At 34.8% G+C, this 24,133-nt stretch overlaps 2 protein-coding genes across 4 annotated transcripts; both read left to right on the top strand.

Moving 5' to 3' along the window:
* The first annotated feature begins 6,130 nt into the window (after window positions 1-6,130).
* On the top strand, window positions 6,131-8,200 carry LOC146908967 (Putative AT-hook DNA-binding family protein). 3 transcript variants are annotated; one of them, XM_085723855.1, is made up of 3 exons: window positions 6,131-6,197; window positions 6,361-7,209; window positions 7,984-8,200. In XM_085723855.1, exon 2 carries the CDS (start codon window positions 6,375-6,377, stop codon window positions 7,188-7,190), a length of 816 nt encoding a protein of 271 aa, XP_085579981.1. In that variant the 5' UTR covers window positions 6,131-6,197; window positions 6,361-6,374; the 3' UTR covers window positions 7,191-7,209; window positions 7,984-8,200. The 3 variants fall into 3 exon arrangements, with proteins under 3 accessions (XP_085579981.1, XP_085579982.1, XP_085579980.1); XM_085723856.1 differs by lacking the exon at window positions 7,984-8,200 and having other exon boundaries at window positions 6,131-6,189; window positions 6,372-7,447; XM_085723854.1 differs by lacking the exon at window positions 7,984-8,200 and having other exon boundaries at window positions 6,361-7,447.
* A 4,886-nt stretch (window positions 8,201-13,086) lies between these two features.
* Window positions 13,087-18,710, top strand: LOC146908966 (uncharacterized). The gene is made up of 2 exons (XM_085729318.1): window positions 13,087-13,933; window positions 18,040-18,710. Exons 1-2 carry the CDS (start codon window positions 13,087-13,089, stop codon window positions 18,708-18,710), a joined length of 1,518 nt encoding a protein of 505 aa, XP_085585444.1.
* The last annotated feature ends 5,423 nt before the right edge of the window (window positions 18,711-24,133 follow it).

Below are 24,133 nucleotides of genomic sequence, written 5' to 3'. Positions count from 1 at the left end.
AATGCTTAAGGACATATTTTCATCCTATATTTCATCGTGTGTGTGTGTGTGTTTTTTACAAAATATAATGTCGTTCTTAACAGCCACTAAACTTGTTTTGGACGAAACATTGATTGTACATGCATTGATCACCATGACACTGGAAATAAGCTCAACAATATTTAGCTACCATTACAGCAGAGATTGGGGATCGATGCTCTAACTAAATCTTTCTAGCAACCCCAATTGTCATCGAAGTTCTTTTCCGGTGATGTCTAGCTTTCATTTTTTGTGCATTCAATGCGTATTGCTCTAAATTTGTGTACTCCGCCTCAACTCGATTCTCTTGGGGGCTTACCGGTATCCTATGTAGGCGACAGTTCCTTCCTTCCATTTTTGGTGCGGTAGTCGCGCTTTGTTCTATCTTGCAGTGTTTATTCGAAATTTGCTCTCAAGTGGCTTTTCTCCGTCTCTCTTCTCAACCAGCAACGTTGGTGTTCTCTTTTGATGCATTGTGATGTTGTGCTGATTTCTTTCATGGTTTGTGACTGGCCGTTTCTTGCCTTGCCGGAGACGGTTGCTCTAGTGAAATTGTCGGTCAAATCCTCTCGAGTGCTTGTGATATTCCAGTAAATCATTTCCCTGTGAGGCCGGCCTGTTAATGGTGATTCGATAGGCATAAAGATTTCTCAATAAGAAGAATATGAAAATGGAGTTGAAGACCGCAAGAGGAATCTTCATGGCAGATTATCGTTGCAGAAAGGAAATCCACCTTTGACTACGAGGGACCTTTATCGGAAGCTAACCCAAATTTTGAAAAAGGTAACAAATAGAAAATTATTTTCCGAGGATGCAGACAAAACCAAAAAGGATGAATTAGCTAAGGGCAAGAGAATGCTGGTGTTGGATCATAGCACTATTAATAACCTTGATAATATAACTTGTTCTTCAATGGTTCAGTTACAGATACAACATACTCTTAAAAGAGAAGAATAGCTCAATTCTCAGGAAAAACTTGTTAACCAAAGTTGGATAATCTGAATTCCATAAAAAATAAAAAAAATAAAAAAAAAACCTTGGTTGATAGTTTGGCTTTGGCAAAACACTCAATAAATAACATCCTAGATGATGATCAACATCTGGCTTTGGCAAAATAGTCTTTAACAGGAAGACCAGCCAACAATGAAGTGGCAAATGTTGGTAGAAGTTCTAGTGATAACATTGCTAATGCAACTTCTCTGGCTTTTGTTGTAAGAAACATCACAAATGAGGTTCACAGCTCAAGAGGAAAGATCACTGAGTTTGATGACTTAATCTCTTTCTCTCATAACCAATCATTATCTCCCATCAAAATAATTTATTTTAATCATTCATTTATCAATTAAATAAACTAAAAGTTATCGATGTCATTAAAATTCAATATCACTCAAGTATTTTCTTTCAACATAAATGTCAAAGTAGGAGGCTAGTTTCTGTTCACTCAGCTGATTGGTGGTGTTATTGTTGTTAGGTGTTTTGCATTGTCCTTTTCTAGGGCACACTTAATTATCGTATCTCTCTCTTCCGACTATGAACTTGTTTGTTAAGATTGAAAACAATAATGTTAAGTTGACACCATTTTTCCCTACCGCATTATATACCTCATGTGAAAAGACATTTTAGTAATTTCACTTTATGTAAAAGAGAATGTTATGTTGGGTGGTGAGACTGAGAGCCACATGGCTACATTTTATATTTGTGTATGTGGTAGAAGAGGTGTGTGCCACCTATGGTTGTCAACGTAGCACCACTCGATTGAAAAAGTGGTTATTTCATAGAATTTCATGTAAACAAAACTAATATGTAAACCATATTTTTACTTCTTAAAGGTAATTTATTTTTTGTTTTTTACGTATTAAAATAATTTATTGTTTTTTTACAAGTAAAATAATTCATTGTTTTTTTTGAAGGAGTAAAATAATTCATTGTTGAAATTGGATATTAGTATCTTTTTTTTTTCCTTCAGACTTTACATCCGAAAACTGAAATAAAAATATAACGATTTTCTTCTTCCAAAAAATAATATAAAATATACATTTTTTTTCTTCAAATAACCTAGTGACTAGAAATTTATATTTTTTAAGGTGAATAAGAGCCTGTTTATTTGAGATTTTTTGAAAAACAATTTTTTTAACAAAAAAATCACTTTTTTTTGTAGTGTTTGTTTCAGATTTTTTAAAAACCCATTTTGTAAAAAAAAAAAAAAACATTTTTAGCCTCAAAATGAAAGACCATTCTCCTAGTAGCTTTACCAACAAAAAAATTTTAAACAAGGAACTCAAGTGCAAAAGCATCAAATCTTAAAAAAAAAAAATACGATAGTTTTTGGTAGTGGCCGGTGTTTGAACCCCGAACTTTGCATATTTTATGCATTGTCCATACCAACTGAGCTAAGCTCAATAAGAAAAAAATTACAATAGTAAACAAACTTAAATAGCTTCAGATTTTTTCAAAACTCCCTAAAAAAAATCTCTAGATTCTTTTAACCCAAAAACTATTATTTTTAAAGTTGTAACAAACACATCTTAAATGAGGTGTCCGACATTCAAACAACAACCCCTACATATATAATGCAATATCTCTACCAATTAAATTAAATTCACGGAAACTAGACATGTTCTATATTCCCCTAGAATAATATTTTCTATGTTATTAACATCATGGCTGTTCAACTATATCAAGATTATCACTTATAAAATAATGCAATGTCCCTTCTAAAATGAGAATGTATGACTTCTTAGGGGTATAATCTTTAGTAATTTGAAGTTCGACCGAAAAGTAAATATTGACAAATCACTATTTAATTAAATTGTTTTTCGAATCGCATATAGTTTCATGATAGGGGACTTATTTCCAATTTTGAGTACAAGGTGCTCTCTAAACAAAGAGAAATGTTATTTTAACATATATTTTTGACAATTTATAAGACAACTAAAGATATGTAAAACAACAATATATCTCTCCAAAAAAAAAATGTAAAACAATATGATTTTTTAATCATTTATTGTTGGCTTTAGTTTTTGTGTCAATACCCACGTTGTCCTAAACAAAATACCATCGCATATAGGTTCCGTGTTCTTTATACAAAACTGAAAATGACAAGAAAAATAAAGTAAAATATAGAAAAAGCACAACTGTCAGACAATTTAATGAGCTCTAGTATTTTCACTAACATCACAACTCTATGAGCAAGCCATTTTAAAATCTTCTTAATAATTGTCATCTTTGAAATTGATACTTTATGAAAATAAAATGATGATAGAATTAACAATTGTACTATTAGTTTTAGATTCGCCCAAAATCTTTATTTTAATGAATGATGTTTAAAAGTTGATAGAAATGATTCTAAACTAAGCTGGCTGAAATGATGCTGAAAGTCGTGAAGAGAGGTGATCATATATTACTTTAAATTTATCAAAAAAGTTATTAATGTATATAACTTAAAGTACAAGAAATATTAATATCCTATGAGAGGAGAATCTATGTTTTTAAAATAAATGAGAAGATAATGTAATTTGAACACTATTTAAAGGAGACACAACACATATAACTTATATATACAATTTGAACACTATTTAAAGGAGACACAACACATATAACTTATATATACACCACAACTAACTAATCCATGCATAGTTATATATACACCACAACTAACTAATCCATGCATAGTTGTTATTTTTTTGTTTTTTGGTGGTGACTGAGATTTGAACCCCGAAATGTTTTTAAAATAAATGAGAAGATAATGTAATTTGAACACTATTTAAAGGAGACACAACACATATAACTTATATATACAATTTGAACACTATTTAAAGGAGACACAACACATATAACTTATATATACACCACAACTAACTAATCCATGCATAGTTATATATACACCACAACTAACTAATCCATGCATAGTTGTTATTTTTTTGTTTTTTGGTGGTGACTGGGATTTGAACTCCGAACCTTGCATATTTTATGCATTGTCCAAACCAACTGAGTTAAGCTCACGAGGACGCATAGTTGTTATTTAATTACAATAACAACACATTATTTTCCTCTAAAAAAGAAAACACATTATTTTACTTTGCAAGTGACATTGTGATGGGATGGTAACAGTTAGTAAAAAAACAAAACAAAACAAGCCATTGCTATAAACATTTATTTGTTTTCAGAAAATGTTGAGAGATTTTTATTTAATTTAAAAGAAATTATAAAACATCTTTTTGAACCGAAAAAGTACCTTCACCTTATTTTATTTTTTTAAGAAGTACCTTTCACCTTAATTAATTTAGTCCCGAGAAATTTTTTCTCCATGGTCCTCCACATTTTCTTTTCAAAATCACTTTTTTCTTTTTTCTTTCAGGTGACCTTACGAACGAAAATTCAAGTCAACACTTACATGAAACACATTGTACAACTTCAACAACAATGTCCGTGAGGAAATCCGATAAGCTATAATTCCAATTCCAATATTTTTCAAGACAGTTCATATAATATTCGATAAATCTATGCGCCAACTTACTCACCTTAATTGCTCAAAAAAAAAAAAAAAAACTTACTCACCTTAAAAACTTTACCAACTTCTAGTAGACATAACTCTTAAGAAAACAAAATCTCCAACTTCAAAAGATAGATCCTTAGACCTTTGATTACAACAACTCTTCTATCTACTCGAAGTAACTTTTTTTCTTCTATTGAATCAAGCTCAACAATCTAAATAAACTTGTAAGAGTTTTTCAAATTAATATTATTTTTTGAAGAGACTAAAATGAAATTATATTACCACAAAGGTCAAAAATATTTTTTTTTAAAATAATATATTAAAATAACCTCTATATTCATTACAACACATACTTTTCCTTCAAAAAAAAAAAATTACAACACATAATTTTATACATTCTGAAGCCTAATCAAAGTAAAATTGTAAACTCGTAAATTACTGATAAAATTTGGAAGTATACCAATTTTATCTAATTTACCTTAAACTTTTGTCAAAAAAAAATCTAATTTACTTTAAACTTGTAAGACCTTATATAAAAACAGTGCTTATTGGCAAGTTAACTCTTTTATATGATCTAAATCATAAACTCGGAAGAGTTTACGATTTAGCTCGAGAGTTTGAAAATTTTAAATGTTCTCCATAGTGATCACCATGAACATATGAATTTTTTTTATTTTTTTTATACAGGATGAACATAAGCATGTTGACATCTCTAGAATTTGGATCCATATGACATGCCGGCCGGCTAAGGCTAATCTACTGTAAAATAAAATATAATGGACAGAGATTGTGTGCCTATTATAAACATTATAACTTAATACTAATTGCATATGCATTTATAATAAGCTAATCACATTAATTTTAATTTTCTTTAAATTCCAAACAACCATATAAAAATGTGTACAAACCTTGGTCTTTGTATATGTTTATGCCAGCTGGTGAATGAAAACAAATGACAAGCGGTATCTAGGGAAGGATTTCAACCCTAACATGATATAAAAGAAGAGATGTAACATTTTGAGTCAAAACGACAAAACCTCTTGAAATAAGTCATAAGACTCTAATAAACTAATAAACAGAAAATAAATAAAAATAAAAATGTTATATATTCATTTCTTGTATTAACAATTAACAATTGGCACAGCTTGTGGTCAACAAAGCCTCGTACAAATTGCGTGTTTTTGTTTATTAATCAATGAAAGAAAGAAAGCAAAAACCACTAATTTTTTTGTATAAACTACTTGTTCAACATGTGCAAGAATTACTTATTAGTTAAGGGTTGAATTATTTTATGTTTTCTCTTTATCGAAAGGTAACCTAGGTTTCCTAAACAACCATCTAACCTACCTGTCTCTCTCTCTCTATCTCTTTCTCCCTCTTTCACATTTCCACACATCTCCAAAGATATAGACACAACAATTTAACTTCATCCCATGATTTTAAAAGTCTACAATTAATTATAATTAATGTGGTTTTCAAAGAAATTATTTAATAAAAAAACTTACATTGTTTAATCCCACCATGAATATTTTATTGTTATGAATACTTTCCTAGTTGTGAGAATGGCCGCAACTTCCACCACTTTATTTGTTTCTCTGTCTCTCTCTTTCCCCTTCCAATCTCATCCTATTCCGTTTTCTCTGCAGTACTCAATTGATCCATTTGTTTTTCTATTCGTTTTGAGGTTTGAATCATTGGACACTCCTAAATCTAATACTTTCTTTTCTATAAAAAATTTATTCCTGTTTACATATAATTTAATTGTTCATTACTATTCTATAAATTTTTCTCTCTTATTTAATTACTATAATTTTCTATCTTTCTTTTTTGTTTTTCTACTTCTTTAGAAAACTTTGAGTATATGGCCGGCATAGACTTGGGTTCAGCATCACAACACTTTGTTCATCGCCTTCAACGCCCTGACCTAGAAGTTCATGATGAGAGTCAAGACCAAGATGGAAACAACAACAACAACAACCACCATGAAGGGCTTGACCTAGTTTCACCAAATCATGGTCTTGGTGATGTCGTTGGTCGTAGGCCGAGGGGAAGACCTCCGGGCTCAAAGAACAAACCTAAACCACCGGTGATCATCACAAGAGAGAGTGCAAACACACTTAGGGCTCACATCCTTGAAGTAAGTAGTGGTTGTGATGTGTTTGACTCTGTGGCTACCTATGCAAGAAAGCGTCAAAGAGGGATCTGTGTCCTTAGTGGGAGTGGAACAGTCACTAACGTGACCCTGCGACAGCCAGCTGCCGCAGGATCTGTAGTGACTTTACATGGAAGGTTTGAAATACTTTCTTTGTCCGGATCGTTTCTACCACCACCAGCTCCTCCAGGAGCTACAAGTTTGAGTGTGTTCCTTGGTGGAGGCCAAGGTCAAGTTGTGGGAGGAAATGTTGTTGGTCCTTTGGTTGCTTCTGGACCGGTTATTGTCATCGCTTCGTCTTTTACGAATGTAGCGTATGAGAGGTTACCGTTGGATGAAGATGAATCTCTTCAGATGCAACAAGGGCAATCATCTGCAGGTGGTGGTGGCGGTGGCGGTGATGGTGTCAATAACTCTTTTCCCGATCCATCGTCAGGGCTCCCGTTCTTTAATTTGCCTCTAAGTATGCCTCAATTACCTGTGGATGGTTGGGCTGGAAACTCTGGTGGAAGACAATCTTATTGAGCTTAATTGGAGCACAAAGGTAAGTTGAATTCCATGGTTTTATTTTCCTTTGAATCATTTGTGAAGAAGTACTGATTTTCTATTGAAGTCATGTTTTCTTAATTTAATTTCCTTGGCTAGGTTATGTTGTAAGGACTAAGTTAATTAATTTCTAGGAACAATTTGTAAAACATTTGGCTTTTGTTGTTGGAGTTGTTAATTAGATTAGATTCTTGTGATTAACCCTTGAGATGAATAAATCATTGGCACAATAAACATATCTTTGCGTTTATGTTGGGTTAAATTTGATGATATATTTTTTTTCTTCTTCCATATATCTTATAATAAATTTCTTTGTTTCCATGGATTAGATTCGGGTGGAACGAATGACAATGAAACTGATTTTGCTCTAATTTTACATGTTAAAAGGAATAAAAAATAAAGTATTGATCAAACATAGATGTAGATAACTTCATGTTCAAAATAATCGACACAAATTGATTATATATTTGTCTTTTTTGTTGGCACACTCAAAGAATAATTAATTAAAAGAATCCAAACATTATTGCTTTTGACCTAATGAAGGTTAGCTCCCCTCTCTCTTATAATTAACTCCACCATAAACAAGTGGGGAAAAACAAATTATATTTCTTGATTTCTGTTTGTCTTTAATTCAATGGGGTTGTCATATATAAGTCGTCTAATAAACATAATTTAATTCTTAATAATACACAATTTTGTTCACATACATAGCTAGCTGGTAGTATTTTGAAGCATCTAACTTGATCCATCTCTCCCAAACTATCATTTTTAGATTCGATTCAAGTGGAGAAGAGAAATCTGCAGATGGAAGAACAAATTAATATGTAGAGTGAGAGGGAAAAAATATGATAAAAGGCTCTAAGTTAAGTATGTTTGCAGCAATTTCTTAGGGCATCTTTTTATATAATTTATCTTGACAATGTGTAATGTTTAAAACAAAAGGGGTGATATATATTCAGTTAAATAGATTTTTCTATTTTTAAAGAAAAGTTAACTGGATTCTTCATATATATTAATACTATATCCAGTTATTCAAAAAGATTTTTTTTTTAACAGCAGAAGATTAATATATTGATTGTGGAAAAAAAAATACAAATGATACTTTTCTTTAATGTTAGTATAGATACAAATGATATTATATCCACAAATCCACCTTGCACCCAAATGATATTATATCCACAAATGATATTAAGTACAAGAGATACATGACCAAAACCCACCTTGCACCCAAATGAGGTAACAAAAAATATTCCCTAAAAATACAATCTAAAATATTAGAATACCATTCAATATGCAGAATATCGTTATTAAAAAATCTATACTAGGTTTTTCCTTAAAAAGAAGGAAACTCTTTACTTTTACTAGTTTTTGAAAGAGACAAAATATATCGAAATGCAAAACTCTATACTTACTTTTATATACGAGGATATATTTACTAAAAAAAAAAATTACGAGGATATATATTTTATTTTTTGTATGCTTGGCCTATCGCAGATAAGCTAACTTTGATTGCTAGATTGAGTGCACATATGAAAGTAATTAATTCATTTTTTTAATAAACAAAGTCCTTAAGATCATAGTATGACTTAACCTTACTCCAAACTCTTCTTACCTAACAAAAGGCATGTTTATCCATAAGATGTATCTTAAAAGAATAACATGTGCATGTGGTATAGCCTTCCTTAAATTATGTACTTGCACCCCACTTTCCTTTATTCTTTAATGCTTTAGAACATATATATACATATATATATATATATATATATATATATATATATATATATATATTGAGCCAAAAGTTAGATTATAACTATCAGGTGTTATTCTACACTCTTTCAATTAAAAAAAAAAAACTATCAGGTGTTATTCTACACATTTAATACTATTATTTTCTCTCTTAGCACACGATTTTATATCTAGTAGTCTTGTTATAATAAAGGTCGAACCTCAACCATTTTTATATGCATATGGATCATAGTATAGCTGCTGAAAACGTGGGGGTAGTTTAGTCCATATATATACATTTTCTTATCAAGGACCATATGAAAATGTTTTTTTTTTTTTTTTAGGGAAAGGACCATATGAAAATGTTAAATTGTTCCATTTTGTCGCAAAAACCAAATTCACTACCATATATAGCTAGGTAAGAGAGAGGACATGCAATACGTCATTTGTTTTAAGTTACTATTGTAACACCCACGTCGTGGCTTTCGATATCCCGCTAGGTGGATACGAAAGGTTCCCGACCTAAGGGGAACGGTTTAAGCCGCAAGGGACCCCCACGACAATAGTAGGAACCGAAACACATCGGAATGAGAGGGATCCGGAGGCCGTGTAGGTATGGGACTACATGGTTGAAGGAAGGCTTATAAGAATTGTTAGGTACTACCCATATCAACAAGATGCATCTTCTTTTCGGGAGCTCAATCCATAGGAACTCCATAGTTAAGCGTGCTTGGCTTGGAGTAGTACTAGGATGGGTGACCTACCGGGAAGTTTCCCGGTAAGCATGTGAGTGAGGACAAAGCATGCTGAAAAGACTCGTGTTGGTTTGTGGGGTTAGTCGGCAATCCTGTAAGCAGTCTGGGATGTTACACTTGGTATCAGAGCAGACCTCTCCCAGTACGGTGTGGTTCGGGGACGAACCAGGCGGAAGCTGGTGGGCATGTAACACCCACGTCGTGGCTTTCGATATCCCGCTAGGTGGATACGAAAGGTTCCCGACCTAAGGGGAACGGTTTAAGCCGCAAGGGACCCCCACGACAATAGTAGGAACCGAAACACATCGGAATGAGAGGGATCCGGAGGCCGTGTAGGTATGGGACTACATGGTTGAAGGAAGGCTTATAAGAATTGTTAGGTACTACCCATATCAACAAGATGCATCTTCTTTTCGGGAGCTCAATCCATAGGAACTCCATAGTTAAGCGTGCTTGGCTTGGAGTAGTACTAGGATGGGTGACCTACCGGGAAGTTTCCCGGTAAGCATGTGAGTGAGGACAAAGCATGCTGAAAAGACTCGTGTTGGTTTGTGGGGTTAGTCGGCAATCCTGTAAGCAGTCTGGGATGTTACAACTATGGTGTGTTTGTTTCAAATTATATATGTAAGTTTTTGAGAATAAAATGATAGAAATATAAATTTCTATGTTTGTTACAAGTTTATTAAGTTTTATTTCCGGATATAAATTGTTTGTGGGAATAGAAAAAAACTCCAAAGAAAATGGTGGGAATAAATTCACGTGTAACTATATATTAATCTCCCCATTTTTAAGGTTCATAGGAATATTATAATGTTAAACAAACATCATTTTTCTAAATACCTTAAAATAAAAATAAAATTCACTTTTTATATTTTAAAGAATGTTATTTGTAAGAATAAATTTAATACTTGAAACAAACACACTCATATAATAATATAATAAGATGTATATAGTCTTTCATGGCCAAAAGTTTTAACTTATAGATACACGGCCTTTCCCCTATTTTATTTTTCTTAATTGCATGATCATATTTTGTCAAAAAAAATAAATTTTGCATGATCATATATTATGAATATGAGATACACTTTTTATATTTTAAAAAATAATATGCAAAATATCAGTAGACAATTCTAGATAGTCATCTTGATTAAAAAAAAAAATTAAAACTAACTAAAATACTTGCACAAGATTTTCTTGATCCATTTTCAAACTCTAGTTATTAGCACACTAACGACTAACGTTTCACTGTAAAAAATGCAGAGACGTGAGAACTCATATCTATGAGAAACGAGAACAATTGTTTATGTTCGTTAGATTGGGTCAAACACCTTAGATTAAACTTAAATAAACAGTAAACAATTTCCTTTGCAACCACACAACACTCCCTTTGCAACCCTATCTCAATAAGCAATTTCCAAGATCCCAACACAATTCATAATAAAGGCAAGTGGAGTTTTTAAGCCTATGTAAATTCCAAATCCAAGATAACAACTGAATCTCATCCACCAAATCATCAACCTCCTTTGGCACATTATTATACACCTTATAATTTCTAGTACGCCAAATGACCCAAATTGTAGCATGCCAAACTAGCCAAAAATTGTTCCGCACCTTCCTCCTTCTCGCCTCCCCCATCTAACACTCTAGATGTATAAATAGATTATGAGGAATAATAAAGTTTAAACCAAACCACCTCATAATCTTTCTACACACATTGAAAGCCAATCTACAATGCAAAAATAAATGATTCGGTGTTTCCACCACCCCTTCACACCATACACAATATGTCGAGGCATTCAGTTCCATAATGTTACATCGCGAAATTTAATTTTGTCGAAACCCTATCTCAAAGAAGTTTCCAAGAAAAAGCTACCACCTTGGAAGGGGCCATACTTTTCCAAAGAAAACCAAAAACACGCTCCTCTTGCCCCATTATTCCCCCACCCCCCCACCCTTTGTGATAGATTCTACTTTTTATCTTTTATATTCACCACATTCAAGTCCAGAAGCCCTTTGTTTTCCACTATCCTTTTTTTTGTACGCTGTTAATTTTATTTTTTAAAGCTGGTAGACTTTTTTATTATGAAAGAATTGAAGCTCGTAAACTATTCATGTATATTTCAATTCTTTTTTGACTAAATGTATGCTTCAAGTTGTTCATTTATTTTGATTAAAAAAAACGTTGTTATTTTATTTTATTTTTTTGATATAAAAAAAAAACATTCCACCATGACAAAAAAAACCATTAGACCAATGCTCACATATTCAGGTTGTTAATTTAACTCTTGTAAAAAAATCTCTTATTCTAAATCATGTAATATATTATCAATGTTCCTAATTTATTATATTTATAATTAAAATACAGTTTCTTAATGCAGTTTTTTCTTTGTAAATATATGTATTAAAATGAAAATAAATTTTTAATATTTATTTAAATATGGTATGAATTTGTGTAGGTATATTATATTTATAATTAAAATACAGTTTCTTAATGCAGTTTTTTCTTTGTAAATATATGTATTAAAATGAAAATAAATTTTTAATATTTATTTAAATATGGTATGAATTTGTGTAGGTATAAAAGCACATATTATGGTTATTTTTTTGAGTTTTGATAAAATCACAATCAATATAATCAATCTTGATCAAACCACCATGACAAACCAAATTAGAAACAACCAAAACGGCAGAGAATCATCTTTATCTTCCACCATCGCAACCATTCTTAATAATTCAATAAGTAATATTACGAACCAATGCCAACATATATCGCACACCCTCTTACAAATTTGACGCACTATTGCAAATTGATGCTTTTCATATGGTAGGTTTACTCACATAAGCTAATAACCACACATCTTACCCATTCCCACAAATTCAATATTTTTCTTTCTTCCTAGGAACTAACTACAACCGTGAAGTTGCATTTCCAATCAATTGATTTTTTTTAACAAACAACTACAATCCAAAATAAACAGTGAGCACAAACAATCGAACCTTATTATTATAGAGAACGATTCCATCAGATTCCCAAGATGCTAATAAAATCAACCATCTACCAAACTAACCAATTATTGAAAAACATACAAAACACGTTCCCAAATTTCTGGAAACCAAACGGCGAAACATAGGCGAATTGTTCAAGGAGGATCGAACAAAGAGACTAACAAAGACGACTAGGGTTTCAAAGAATATCAATAGGTTAAGATTACAAAAGGTTAAAAGAGAATATATAGAAAAGTTAATAGACTATTAACTAAGTAATATAAAGGACCAATATTAAGTCCAATCCTTTTTTTCTGGTCAAGTAACGTAGTGGCTGGAGCTCACACATATTATATGGGGAGAAGTGGGGTGTCCAGGGTTTGAACCCCGACCCTTGCATGTATTATGCAATGTCCCTACTAACTGAGTTAAGCTCACGGGGATTAAGTCCCATCCTTTATTATCTAACAAAAATAAAAAATGTGTTTTTTGTCTTCAATAACGAGCGTTTCCAGGAGGAAACATTATGGTTTCAAAAATCTAGAGAGAATTGGATTAAGCTTGGAAGCAGAAACACCTCTTTCTTCCATGCTCAAACTGTAGTGCGGAGGAAAAGAAATAAGATCCATGGTCTTCACATTGCTCCTGGCTCTTGGTGTACCGACCCTGATATATTGAGAATTGAAGCAGTAAAGTACTTTAAATGTTTATTTGGAACTTTGGATGAATTGAGGACAGATCAGAGTGGGGGCCATCATAATGCTCTGACTCATGATGACAAAAGGACCCTTACTCAAGCTGTTACAAAAGAAGAAGTTTATCAAGCCCTTATGAGTATGAAGTCTTACAAAGCTCCTGGGCCAGATGGATTTCAACCTATCTTTTTTAAGATGTTTTGGAAGGATGTTGGGAATGATGTTTGGAATTTGGTTAGACAAGCTTTTGCTTCTGGTACTTTTGATCCAAGCATTACTGAGACCATGGTTGTGTTGATTCAAAAAGGTGACAATCCGAGCTCTTTTAAAGATTTCAGACCCATTAGTTTGTGTAATGTGGTGTACAAGTTAATCTCTAAGGTGTTGGTCAATAGACTTCGCCCTATTCTAAGTCGTATTGTTAGCCCTCTTCAGAGCAGCTTCATTCCGGGAAGAAGTACTAAAGACAATGCTATAGTGCTCCAGGAAATGATTCATCACTTAAGAAAGAAGAAGAGCAAGAAAGGTGATCTTATTCTCAAGCTTGATTTGGAGAAAGCTTGTTATACCCTAATTTTGGACCTAAAAATACTAGTCCAATTCTTCTTTCTTGCATTTTAAGTCATTTGAACTGTCTCTGATCAATTGCATCTTTCTCTGCATTTTATTTCAATGTTATTTGCAAAAGTTACATGCAAGGGTATTTTAGTCATTTCCTATGTCAAATTTCTCTCAGTCTTTCAAAATTTTGTTTGAGTCCTTTCAAGTAGTGTGAATAAGTCTCTGTTTCATTCTATGTCAAAATCCATTTTAAAAATTGCATTTGAAGTCATTTTTGAGTCAGTTTTGCCCCTAGGGGCATTTTAGTCTTTTCAAGTGTCAAGGTACTGTTTAAATCCTAAAAAATGTCTCTGAGTCTTTTAATTTTGCTTGTATGAGTCTTTGATTCAATCTCTGTCAAAAATCCATTTTTCAACTGCATCTGAGTCATTTTTAGTCGTTTTCAGCCCCAGGGGCATTTTGGTCATTTCACACGAAATTTCGGCAGAGAGGTACTTTAAAGTACCTCATTTAGGCCATTGGTTCATTTTAGTCCGTTTTGTCAATTTTAACTGTTTCTCTTTACGTTATTTACCAGTTACCAGTTTTAGTACATTTTTTATTATTTTTATTTTAAGTCCTAAAAAAAAAAACTTTCGAAAATTGCCCTTTAGTCCCTCTGTTTCACTTTTTTTTCTTTTCTGGTTTTTTTTTTGAATTTCAGCCCTTCAAGTCCATTTTTTTTCCCTTTAGCCTTTTTTTTAAGTCATTGCAGATTGGTCCTTTTAGTTTCTATTTTTGCAGAAAGGTCCCTAAATCAATTTCAAGCCAGGGACGAATTTGTTCAAGGCCCAGTCCAGGTGTCCACTTCCTATTGGTCCAGTCATTACACTTGGCCTATAAATAGAAGACACATCACCAATTACAGGGGATCACCACAGAATCATTGCCAACTCATCAATAACAGAATCATCTTTCTCTCTCTCCTCAAGTCACCACCGTAACAAACACAAACCACCGTAACAAACTAGGACCACCGCAACAAAAATCAATCACCGCCACAAAGATTTTAAAAACTTCGTATCAATTTTCATCAATTCACAGCAAAATCAATACCAATTTCATCACCAGAAAAGTGCAATTCAGAAAATCATATCCAAATCATATCAAAGAAAGGGGTTTTGTCTCGCAAGTTCTCAGAGATTCAATTCGAATCGTCATCATCGAACGTTTTTCGCATCTTCTTGCAATTCAAGTTGGAAACGATCACAAGAAGAATCGAACCGGTCAAGAGAGAAAAGAAGAAGAAGAATTGAAGAAGAATTGAACCAGTCCAGAGAGAAGAAGATTCACCGATTTATTTTCGGTTCAAGAGGTTTCGAATACTCACCTGAATAATCAAGAACGAACGCAGGATCTTTTTGTCCGAATCTCCAAACGAATCCAGGTAAATTCACGTAAACCTTCTCGTTTAGTTTATGAGTCATCATCGAAGGTTCTAATTGAAAAATTAAACGGTGAATTGAAGTGGAAATCCGAAAAGATTCGAAAAAATTGAAACCAAACCCTAATTTTCAAAAATCATGAAGGTTCACCGTTTGTTCTTCGAAATAGAGCATAGATTCATCATCAGCATGAAAAATAAGTCAAGATAAGGCTTAGTTCCGAAAAGATTGAAGAAATTTTTCGAAACCCTAAAACGTAGAAACAAGTGTAGATCTGTTCGAATCTATGCCTTATTTTGAAAAACGAGTGCAAGAATCGTAAAGAGGAGACTCAAATGAACACGATGGTGCAAAAAGTTTCGAAAAATGTCCAGGTGTGGTGGCGCCGCCGGCGAACCACCACACCTCCGCCGTCATGTTCATCGGAGAAGATGAAGAGAGATTGCAGAGCATCTCTCTCTAGAACTTTGTAGTGAGAGAAGGGGAAGGAAGAAATGAATTGGACCGGTTTCATTGTGCTTATATAGGCACGTGAACCGGTCTGGTTCAATTCGGTTCATTCCATCTCCCAATCTCCTTCGTTAGATCCATGGTTCTCCACGTGGACGATCCTGATGTCTTGTTTCTGTGCGTCTGCATGTTATTACGGTGTGCTGCGTGTTTACGAGCGTTGGATCTAGGGTTTGTGGATCCTGGATCAATCTAACGTCCCTGGCACGTTTGGATAGTCCAGGATCCATATTCCCTTGGGCCTGGGCTTGTTTGTAGCGCAGATTGTCCTCTGGTTTGCTTTTTCTTGCTATTTCACACGTGGTTCTTGCTTCTTGTACCCCTTTCAACTCAAAATCTTTTGTAAAAACATCTAAAAATTTCTTGAGTGATTTGATGTGTTTCTTGGTACTTTTATGAGTGTTTTACATATTAAAATTGGTAAAAATTTATATGTGATGTATCGTGTAGATAGTTTGTACTCTTGTTAAATCCTTGCAAGTTTTTTACTATGTTTTGGTGTGATTTCTTTGTCCAATTAGTGCATAGACTTATTGTGTGATCTTAGGATGTGTTGGTAACCAATTTGCATCTTTTCATTTACTGTTTGTGAATAGAAATTGTCAATTTCTTGTCTTGCAAGTAATGTTAGCGTAAAATAGGTCTAAGTTCACCTTGAAGTGTGAGGCTTACTATGACCCTTAGATTCTCATTTCTTTTAAGTCTTGAACTTCATATCTTAAAAATGTGTTGAACCATGGGAATTATAGGTCATAGTTAAGCCTTGCCTTGATGGGGAATTTTAGGTCTATTTTACATTACTTTTGCTTATTTCATATCCATTCTTTTCCTCCTTTTGGTTATAATAGCTTTACTTGCTTATATCTCTTCTCTTTATGCCTTATATTACTAACAATTTCCTCCATTGTGTTTCATACATCATGAGTATTTCTCTCCCCATCTCACATCTTCATTCTTTTATTTTTTCTACCCTTTATGATCCATGCCAAGTTTAGAATGTAAATACTTAGAAGTTTTGTAATATTTTACTTCCATGCTTTTAATTTCTTGGCAAAGAGGCCATAGAATGTATCTAGGGTATGATGTAATAAGGACAATGGACTCTAATGATGTACACCGACACAAGCACCGACACATGCACACACATCACTATATAGTTAGAATATGCATGTTTAGATGTATGTTTAGGATTGTATGTTTAGATGAATGTTTAGGCTTTATACTTAAAAAACCAATTTTCCAAACAAATGTGAACAACTTCACTCAAATCTTTTCCAAACAAACCTCGGGATCCAATATCCCATTGTATTTTCTTTTCCATTTTCTTAATCAAACTTCAATGAAAAATAATCAAACTTTGACTTCTTTTGCAAATGACTAATTCCACCTCACTCTTTTCACAATCTCATGCCTTTAAGGCCTCTTTCTATTCTCCAAAATTTCATTTTCAAACTTAAAATCAACCAACAAAAACAAAAGCATTTTTTGAGAGAGAACTACGGTGGATTTGATCCCTTAAACGGGTACGTAGGCAAGGAACAAAATTCCTTCAATTCAACTAAAATAAAAATCCAAAAACATTCTTCTCCCTCCAATTCTTCATTTAGTAACTCTTAGGTGTAAATAACATTTCAAAATAGCATTTAAAAATAAAGCGCGCGCGTAGAAATTAAAGACGGTTCCTATAGGTTACTATAGTCGTTATGGGTGCCTAACACCTTCCCGTAGCGAAAACAACTCCCGGACCTCGATTCTCAAGGGTTTTGCTTACTTTTTTCCCTTCCCAAGAAAAATGAGATATCACCGGTTTAAAAGGTTCAAACGTAATCAATGTTTGACACCCGAAAACCAAGATGAAACAAAGCTTATGATAGATTGGATTGGAGATTCCTTCGTCAGACTCTAAATTGTTTTGCCTTTCCTGAACCTATTATTTCTCTTATCATGCATGGTATCTCATCTTCCTCCATATCTTTGCTTTGGAATGGTAGTAGGACTGAGAGCTTCACTCCTAAAAGGGGTTTACGACAAGGTGACCCTCTATCTCCCTATCTCTTTGTGTTATGCATGGAGAGGCTTGGAGGCATGATTACCAATGAAGTGAATGCTAATAGATGGATGCCTATTCAACTTTCTCGGAATGGCCCTAGTTTTTCTCATTTATTTTTTGCAGATGATGTGCTTCTTTTTGGGAAAGCGAAAGTCTCTCAGGCTCGCCAAATCAGCAAGGTGTTGGAGAATTTTTGTGCTTTCTCAGGATTAAAAGTCAGTCTCGAGAAATCAGTTATTTTTGCTTCTGCAGGTGTTACTAATGCAAAAAAGAATAAGATTGCTGGTATCACCAATATGAGATTCACCTCTAACTTGGGAAAATATCTCGGCTTCAAACTTTTTCAAGGGCGTATAACTAGACAAGACTTTGTGGATGTGGTTGATCGTGTGGAGTCCAAGATGGCTTCTTGGAAAGGGAGGCTCCTCAATAAGGCTGGTCGTTTAGTTCTTGCAACTGCGGTTATTAACTCTATACCTTCGTATGGGATGCAAATCCAGTGGTATCCTCAATCTATTTGTGATTATCTTGACAAAGTTGCGTGTAGATTTGTTTGGAAAGGATCCGAGAACAAAGGTATTCATTTGGTTAGTTGGGATAAAATGACCCGCCACAAGAAATTAGGTGGCCTTGGTGTTCGCATTGCTAGATTCCAGAATGTTGCTCTCCTTGGCAAGTTGGTGTGGGATATTCTTAACTCTGAAGATAAATTATGGGTCAGGATGTTTAAAGATATTTACTTGGGGGAAAATTTGGTCTTAAATGTTACTAGTCGAAAGGGGTCTCCTACTTAGAACTCTATTGTCAAAGCTATTGAGCTCCTTAAAGATGGGTTTCAATTCAAATTGGGGGATGGTAACTCTAGTTTTTGGTATAGCCCTTGGCTAGATAAGGAACCTCTTTGTACTCATGTGCCTTACGTTCACTACCATGATATGAACTGGAGTATCAAGGATCTTGTTGATGGGAATGATTGGAAACTTTCTCGCCTATATTCTATACTTCCCACCAACATTATTAATAAGAGTAATTTGGCTCCTCATTTTCTTGTGCATGACGTTCCTGATGTATGGGTGTGGACCAATTGCACATCTGACATATACTCCGTTCGAGAAGGCTACCAGTGGTTAATGGGAGCGCAGACTTCATTGCTTGGGGAAGAAAGTTGGAATTGGATTTGGCGCCTTTGTGTTCCTTCAAATATTCAATTCTTCTTATGGAAATTGTGCCACGACTCTGTTCCCTTCAGGTCTGTTTTATTGTCTCGTAATCTTATCTCTTCTAACATATGCCCTATTTGTAATCAAGGTGGTGAAGATTGAAGGTGAGAAAAAACACAAGAAGGGGGGTTGAATTGTGTTTTAGAAAAATTCTTCGTTTCTCCTAAAAAACTGAACACACTGATCAGAAGCTAAGCGAGACAGCTTCTGAAGTGATAATCAGAATCTAAATGCAGCGGAATAAAACAGAGAGAGAGAAGAAGAACGACACAAAGCAATTATACTGGTTCCTTCCACAATCCGGAAGTAGTCCAGTCCCCCTTGCACTTCCAAGGAGATTTCACTATGAGTAATATCTGATTACAAATGCTCAAGCACACAAGCAAGAGACTTCCAATGCTCAAGCACACAAGCAAGAGACTTCCTTTGCTCAAGAACACAATCAAGAGACTTCCTGCTCAAGCACAACTGCAAGAGACTTCCTAACTAAACAAAATTACACAGAAAATTGTTTAAGGTTGAACACTTGATATACAATCAGAGGTGCTCACAATACAAATCAGATACAGACTCAATGGACTTAAGAATTTCTAAGATATGACTTTGAGACACAGAAATTCTAAGTGAATGCAGAACAATTTCAGCAGAGGTTTGGTACTTGTGAAAATCTTGTGAGTCTTTCGTTCAGCGTTCTTGCATTACCAATTCTCTAGGTCTTCACTCCTTTATATAGAGGTGTGAGAGAGACGTTGTGAAATTGCCAGCACACCAAAGAGTCGTTGTTGAAGCTTGATCTTTCACCAATAATCTTTTGCCTGATTTGGCTGTTGTCCTATGAAGAACAAATTTGAAATCCATTCCTTATCCAAAGGAACATCTATGCAGGCGAAACCGTATTCTGGAGCTGTTTTCTTGTCCTGTAGCGCGGACACAAAACAGAGTAGTGGAGAACGTGGTTGTACAATTCGTACAAAGTACAATGTCAACGCTTTCGTTCAAATTGCAAACACACGCCTTCAAACACCTTTGAAATGACCGTTGCAAACTCCACTAATCCTTTGTTTGTGTTTTCGAATCCAATAGACAGCTTTTGCATTGATAATTTTTCAATTCTTGATTCTTTGCAAATCCAGTTGATATTCAGCTTCTGGTGAAATGGCTTCTGATGATGCAGCTTCTGATGATGCAGCTTCTGATGATATGACTTCTGCAGCTTCTGATGACGCAGCTTCTGATGATGTGGCTTCTGGACCTCTTGTCTTCAGAAGCACTATTCTTCAGGAGCAGCCTACTTCAGGAGCGCTATTTCTTCAGGAGCAGCTTGACTTCAGGAGCGCTTTTTCTCTTCAGTAGCAAGTTGCCTTCAGGAGCGTCCAAGCTTCAAATTTTTGTTGTTTCCATAGCTCTTTATTTGCTCATTCAGAACCAATGATGATGTAACTTTATAATTATGGTCCTGTACACTTGAACAAATATTAGCTAGTCCAATTTACAATTTTTAATACCTTGTTATCATCAAAACCCTTTAAGGTTCATTGTTAAACACATTTTGTTCCAACAATCTCCCCCTTTTTGATGATGACAAACAAAAGTATTTAAAATTGATCAATTGTTGTTAATCTAATTAACAAGTTGACTTTGGGGTTCTGAGGTTTGTAAGCTCAGACTCCCCCTGAGTCTGATAGTCTTTAAGGTGAGGTTTGTAAGCTCCCCCTAAGTTCTATCCAGGTTAATTAAATTCATTTTTCGCGCAATAATATTATCAGAGCTTAAAAACAAAATTGAATCATTGAAAGAATTAACTTATAGATAAGAAGAATGGTTCAATTAATTTTACTTGAATTTTGATACTCCTTCGTTCGTTCATAGCTTATACCAATAAGGTAAAAAAAAATGATAGAAGGTTTTCAAAAATTTCAAATGCCATTAATGGGGCTCAGAGCCTTTAAATACTTGTCACATATACTCCCCCTTTTGTCATTATCAAAAAAAATTTAAGCATAAAAGACAAAAAGATATGAGAAAAACTCAAACAGGAGAGAGTATAAAAGAAAGTGAACTAAATAAATCAGAGCAAAATATATGAACATGTATATCAATTGTCAGAAGCAGCTAAACAGTCAGAATCAGTAAGCATTCAGAAGCAAGAGAAATAAGACAAGATGGTTTCAGAAGCAAGGACTAAGAAATTTTAAAACAGACAACAAACAAAGAAAAACACAAGGGTGTGCAACTAAGGGTTGGTTTGTTGTTGTTTCTTCATCTCTTCCATTTCTTCAATCTTCTTCTTCAACAGTTCTTCAAGTTGTTGTTGCCTCTGAAGAAGAGCTTGTTCCCTTTCTCTAGCTTCTTGCTGCTGCTGTGCCATCTGTTTCTTCAGAAGCTTACACAGCCTTGCTTCTCTGGTCAAGTAATCCGTTTCAAAGAAGAAAGGCTGGTTTGCCAGAAGCAGTGTAGAACTTCTTACTCTAAGACTCTGATTCACTTGCTCCATTAGCCTTCTGACTGAAGCTTGCTTGACTCTGATGCATTTGGCCTTGATTTCTTCAATAACCGCAGCTGCCCGGTTTTGAAGAGATGCCCAGGAGTCTTCATATGCACCTGTGAGATCAATTGTCCTTCTTTGATCCACCAGATTATGCATCTGACTCAAGATTGTGAGAAGCTCAGAATTAATATATCCAGATTCCAGGATGTTTGTGGGTGGATGATCAAGGGTTTCAAGATCATAATCACTGATTTCTAAATCTTGAGTGGGGTTAGGAATTGGAAAGGTAAGGTGTGTTTGTGTGTTTGAAGATGAAGGCTGGTCAGAATCAATGTGTGTGGTGGAGGTTGAGTCTTGAACATTGACTAGAGAGATGTCAACATCCATGGGAGTTGGTTCTGGAGAGTGTTCAGGTAAAGGTTGAAATTCAGTTTCAGTTGATGGTTGTTGTGGTGAAGTTGTTGTTTGATTGTTGAGTTGGGGGTCAATGATGGCTATTGGTGATTGTGGGGGTGTTGTGGGTTTTTGTGGTTCAGGTGTTTGTTGATGGGGGTTTTCTGAAACAACATTTTCAGAAGCAGCTGCTTCTGGAGTTGTTTCAGAGGCCTTTTCTGAAGTTTTGTCTATGGGTAATTCACCTGAGTAGTGGAGAGCAAGACTGTCTAAGACAGAAGTGTCTTCTTCTTGCTCAGTTGCTTGTGGTGAAAGGGGTGAAATGGGGGTAGAGGTGACTGGAATCTGACATACCTTGACTGAAGAGCCAGCTACAGAAGTGGTAGCACTAGGTGCTTTCAGAACCGCTTCTGAAGCTTTAACAGCCACTTCCTTGACTTCTTCAGACTTCTTCTTGAGAAATTTATCACAATTCTCCAGTCCTGAAGCCTTGAGCCTTTGACCCCTTTCCTGATTGTGCTTAGCTTCTTTCCTCTTTATCTCAGCTAGCATCTGAACAGCTTGCTCATCATCTTCTTTCTTCATATCAGAAGTCACTCTTTTCTCAGGAATAGAAGCAGCCCTTATTCTCTTCTTCTCCTGTAACTCTGATAACTTAAAAGCAGCAAATTCCTTAGCCATTCTGGCCTTGGCAGGAGTCAGCTCAACCATAGAGCTTTTTATATCAACAGGTGCCTTTTTCTTCTTCAGCTTGGGCTCAACTTCCTCCTTTTCTATTTCATCCAAAGCTTCATCCAGTTTTTCCTTGTGATAAACTGTTTCAGCTTTCCCCCTCTTTCTTTTGACATCCTTCTTTTGCTTGCCCTTATCAGTAATTGCTTCTGATGCAGTGGCACTCTTTACCTTCTTTACTTTAGCAGGAACAGCTTCCTCCTGAGTGCTTGCATCTTCTTCCATGACATACTCAGCTACTGATTGAACTAGGAAATCAGAGTCACTTTCCTTAAAGATGGGAGGAAAGTCCCTGATTATCTCAGTTTCAGCAGTTGTCATCTCTAACCACTTTTCATCTTTAGGGGCTTCTTTGATGAACTTCATAGAGCATAAGCTCCTGCTACTGATAGTCCTTTCAGCAGTAGAGACTTCGAAACATCTATCAGAAGCACTCCTTGTCCTTTTTAAGAACTCCAGCACCCTTCCTTGATAAAAGATTTCAGACAGCAATCTTCCATAGGGTACTTGTTTTCTTCCTCTGATAGTGCTTTCATTTATGGCCCAGCAGAGATGATCCATTACATATCTTGGGAAGTTTATCTTTTCCAGAATAGCCATGAAGTAAATTGCTAGCTTCTGTTGATTGTTGGGTTGGTCAGATCCTCCTGCTCTTTGAAAGAAGCAATCATTACTGAATTTCACCAACATCCTGTTGTGAATCTCCATTTCAGAAGGCTTTGCATCTTTCTTCCCACCCAAAAGAGTGTTGTAGTAACCTTGTAGCAGGACATCTTCCTTCCTGACTATTTCTTGGAATCTTCCCTCTGCATCCATCCTACAAGCTTTAGCTATAACGTCCTCAGTGATGGTTATAGGAATGCCCATCACTTCAGACCTTATTTCTAAGCTATCAAATGATGTAGGATTCATATCCATGACCATTTTCCCTTTCTTTGACCCAGCTTGTTTGCTTACGACTTTTGCAGGCTTTTCATTGTACACTTCAGCTTTTAACCAAAAGTCCTTGACCAAGTTCACATATGTTGGCCCATTTAGCATCTTGAAATACTCAGACAGCATCTGAGTCTCTATCAATCCTTCCATGTTTACTTCATACTTCTTGAGTGAAGCAAAATCCACCGGTGACTCTACTTGAACTATTAAGGATTCCCATGGAATATCCATAGTCTTCTCTTTGTAGATGGACCCAGATTCTGATACGCTTTGCTTGTTTGATGTAGATTCTGAAACTTTTGAGCTTGATGATGCCATTTGATGATTGACGAAGATTTGAAGAAGATGAAGATTTTAGGGTTCTAAGTTTGAGAGAATGCGCTTACTTCGCAAGAGGTTTGAGAGCAAATGTGTTTGTTGTGAGTGAGTAGTGTGTGAATTGACAAAG

This window comes from Medicago sativa, chromosome 7, assembly GCF_051527215.1.
Source record: "Medicago sativa cultivar Bolivia chromosome 7, Bolivia_mono, whole genome shotgun sequence".
Lineage (NCBI taxonomy): Eukaryota > Viridiplantae > Streptophyta > Magnoliopsida > Fabales > Fabaceae > Medicago > Medicago sativa.
The sequence above is the reverse complement of the archived record's forward strand: the minus strand, read 5'-3'. Positions and strand labels throughout refer to the sequence as shown.

Excerpts from the sequence above, each read along its gene's own strand:
- LOC146908967 (XM_085723855.1), top strand. The coding sequence starts at position 6,375 with ATGGCCGGCATAGACTTGGGTTCAGCATCACAACACTTTGTTCATCGC.
- LOC146908966 (XM_085729318.1), top strand. The coding sequence starts at position 13,087 with ATGTCCCTACTAACTGAGTTAAGCTCACGGGGATTAAGTCCCATCCTT. Across the intron at positions 13,934-18,039 it reads GCTTGATTTGGAGAAAGCTT|ATGATGTGCTTCTTTTTGGG; the intron begins GTTATACCCTAA and ends TATTTTTTGCAG.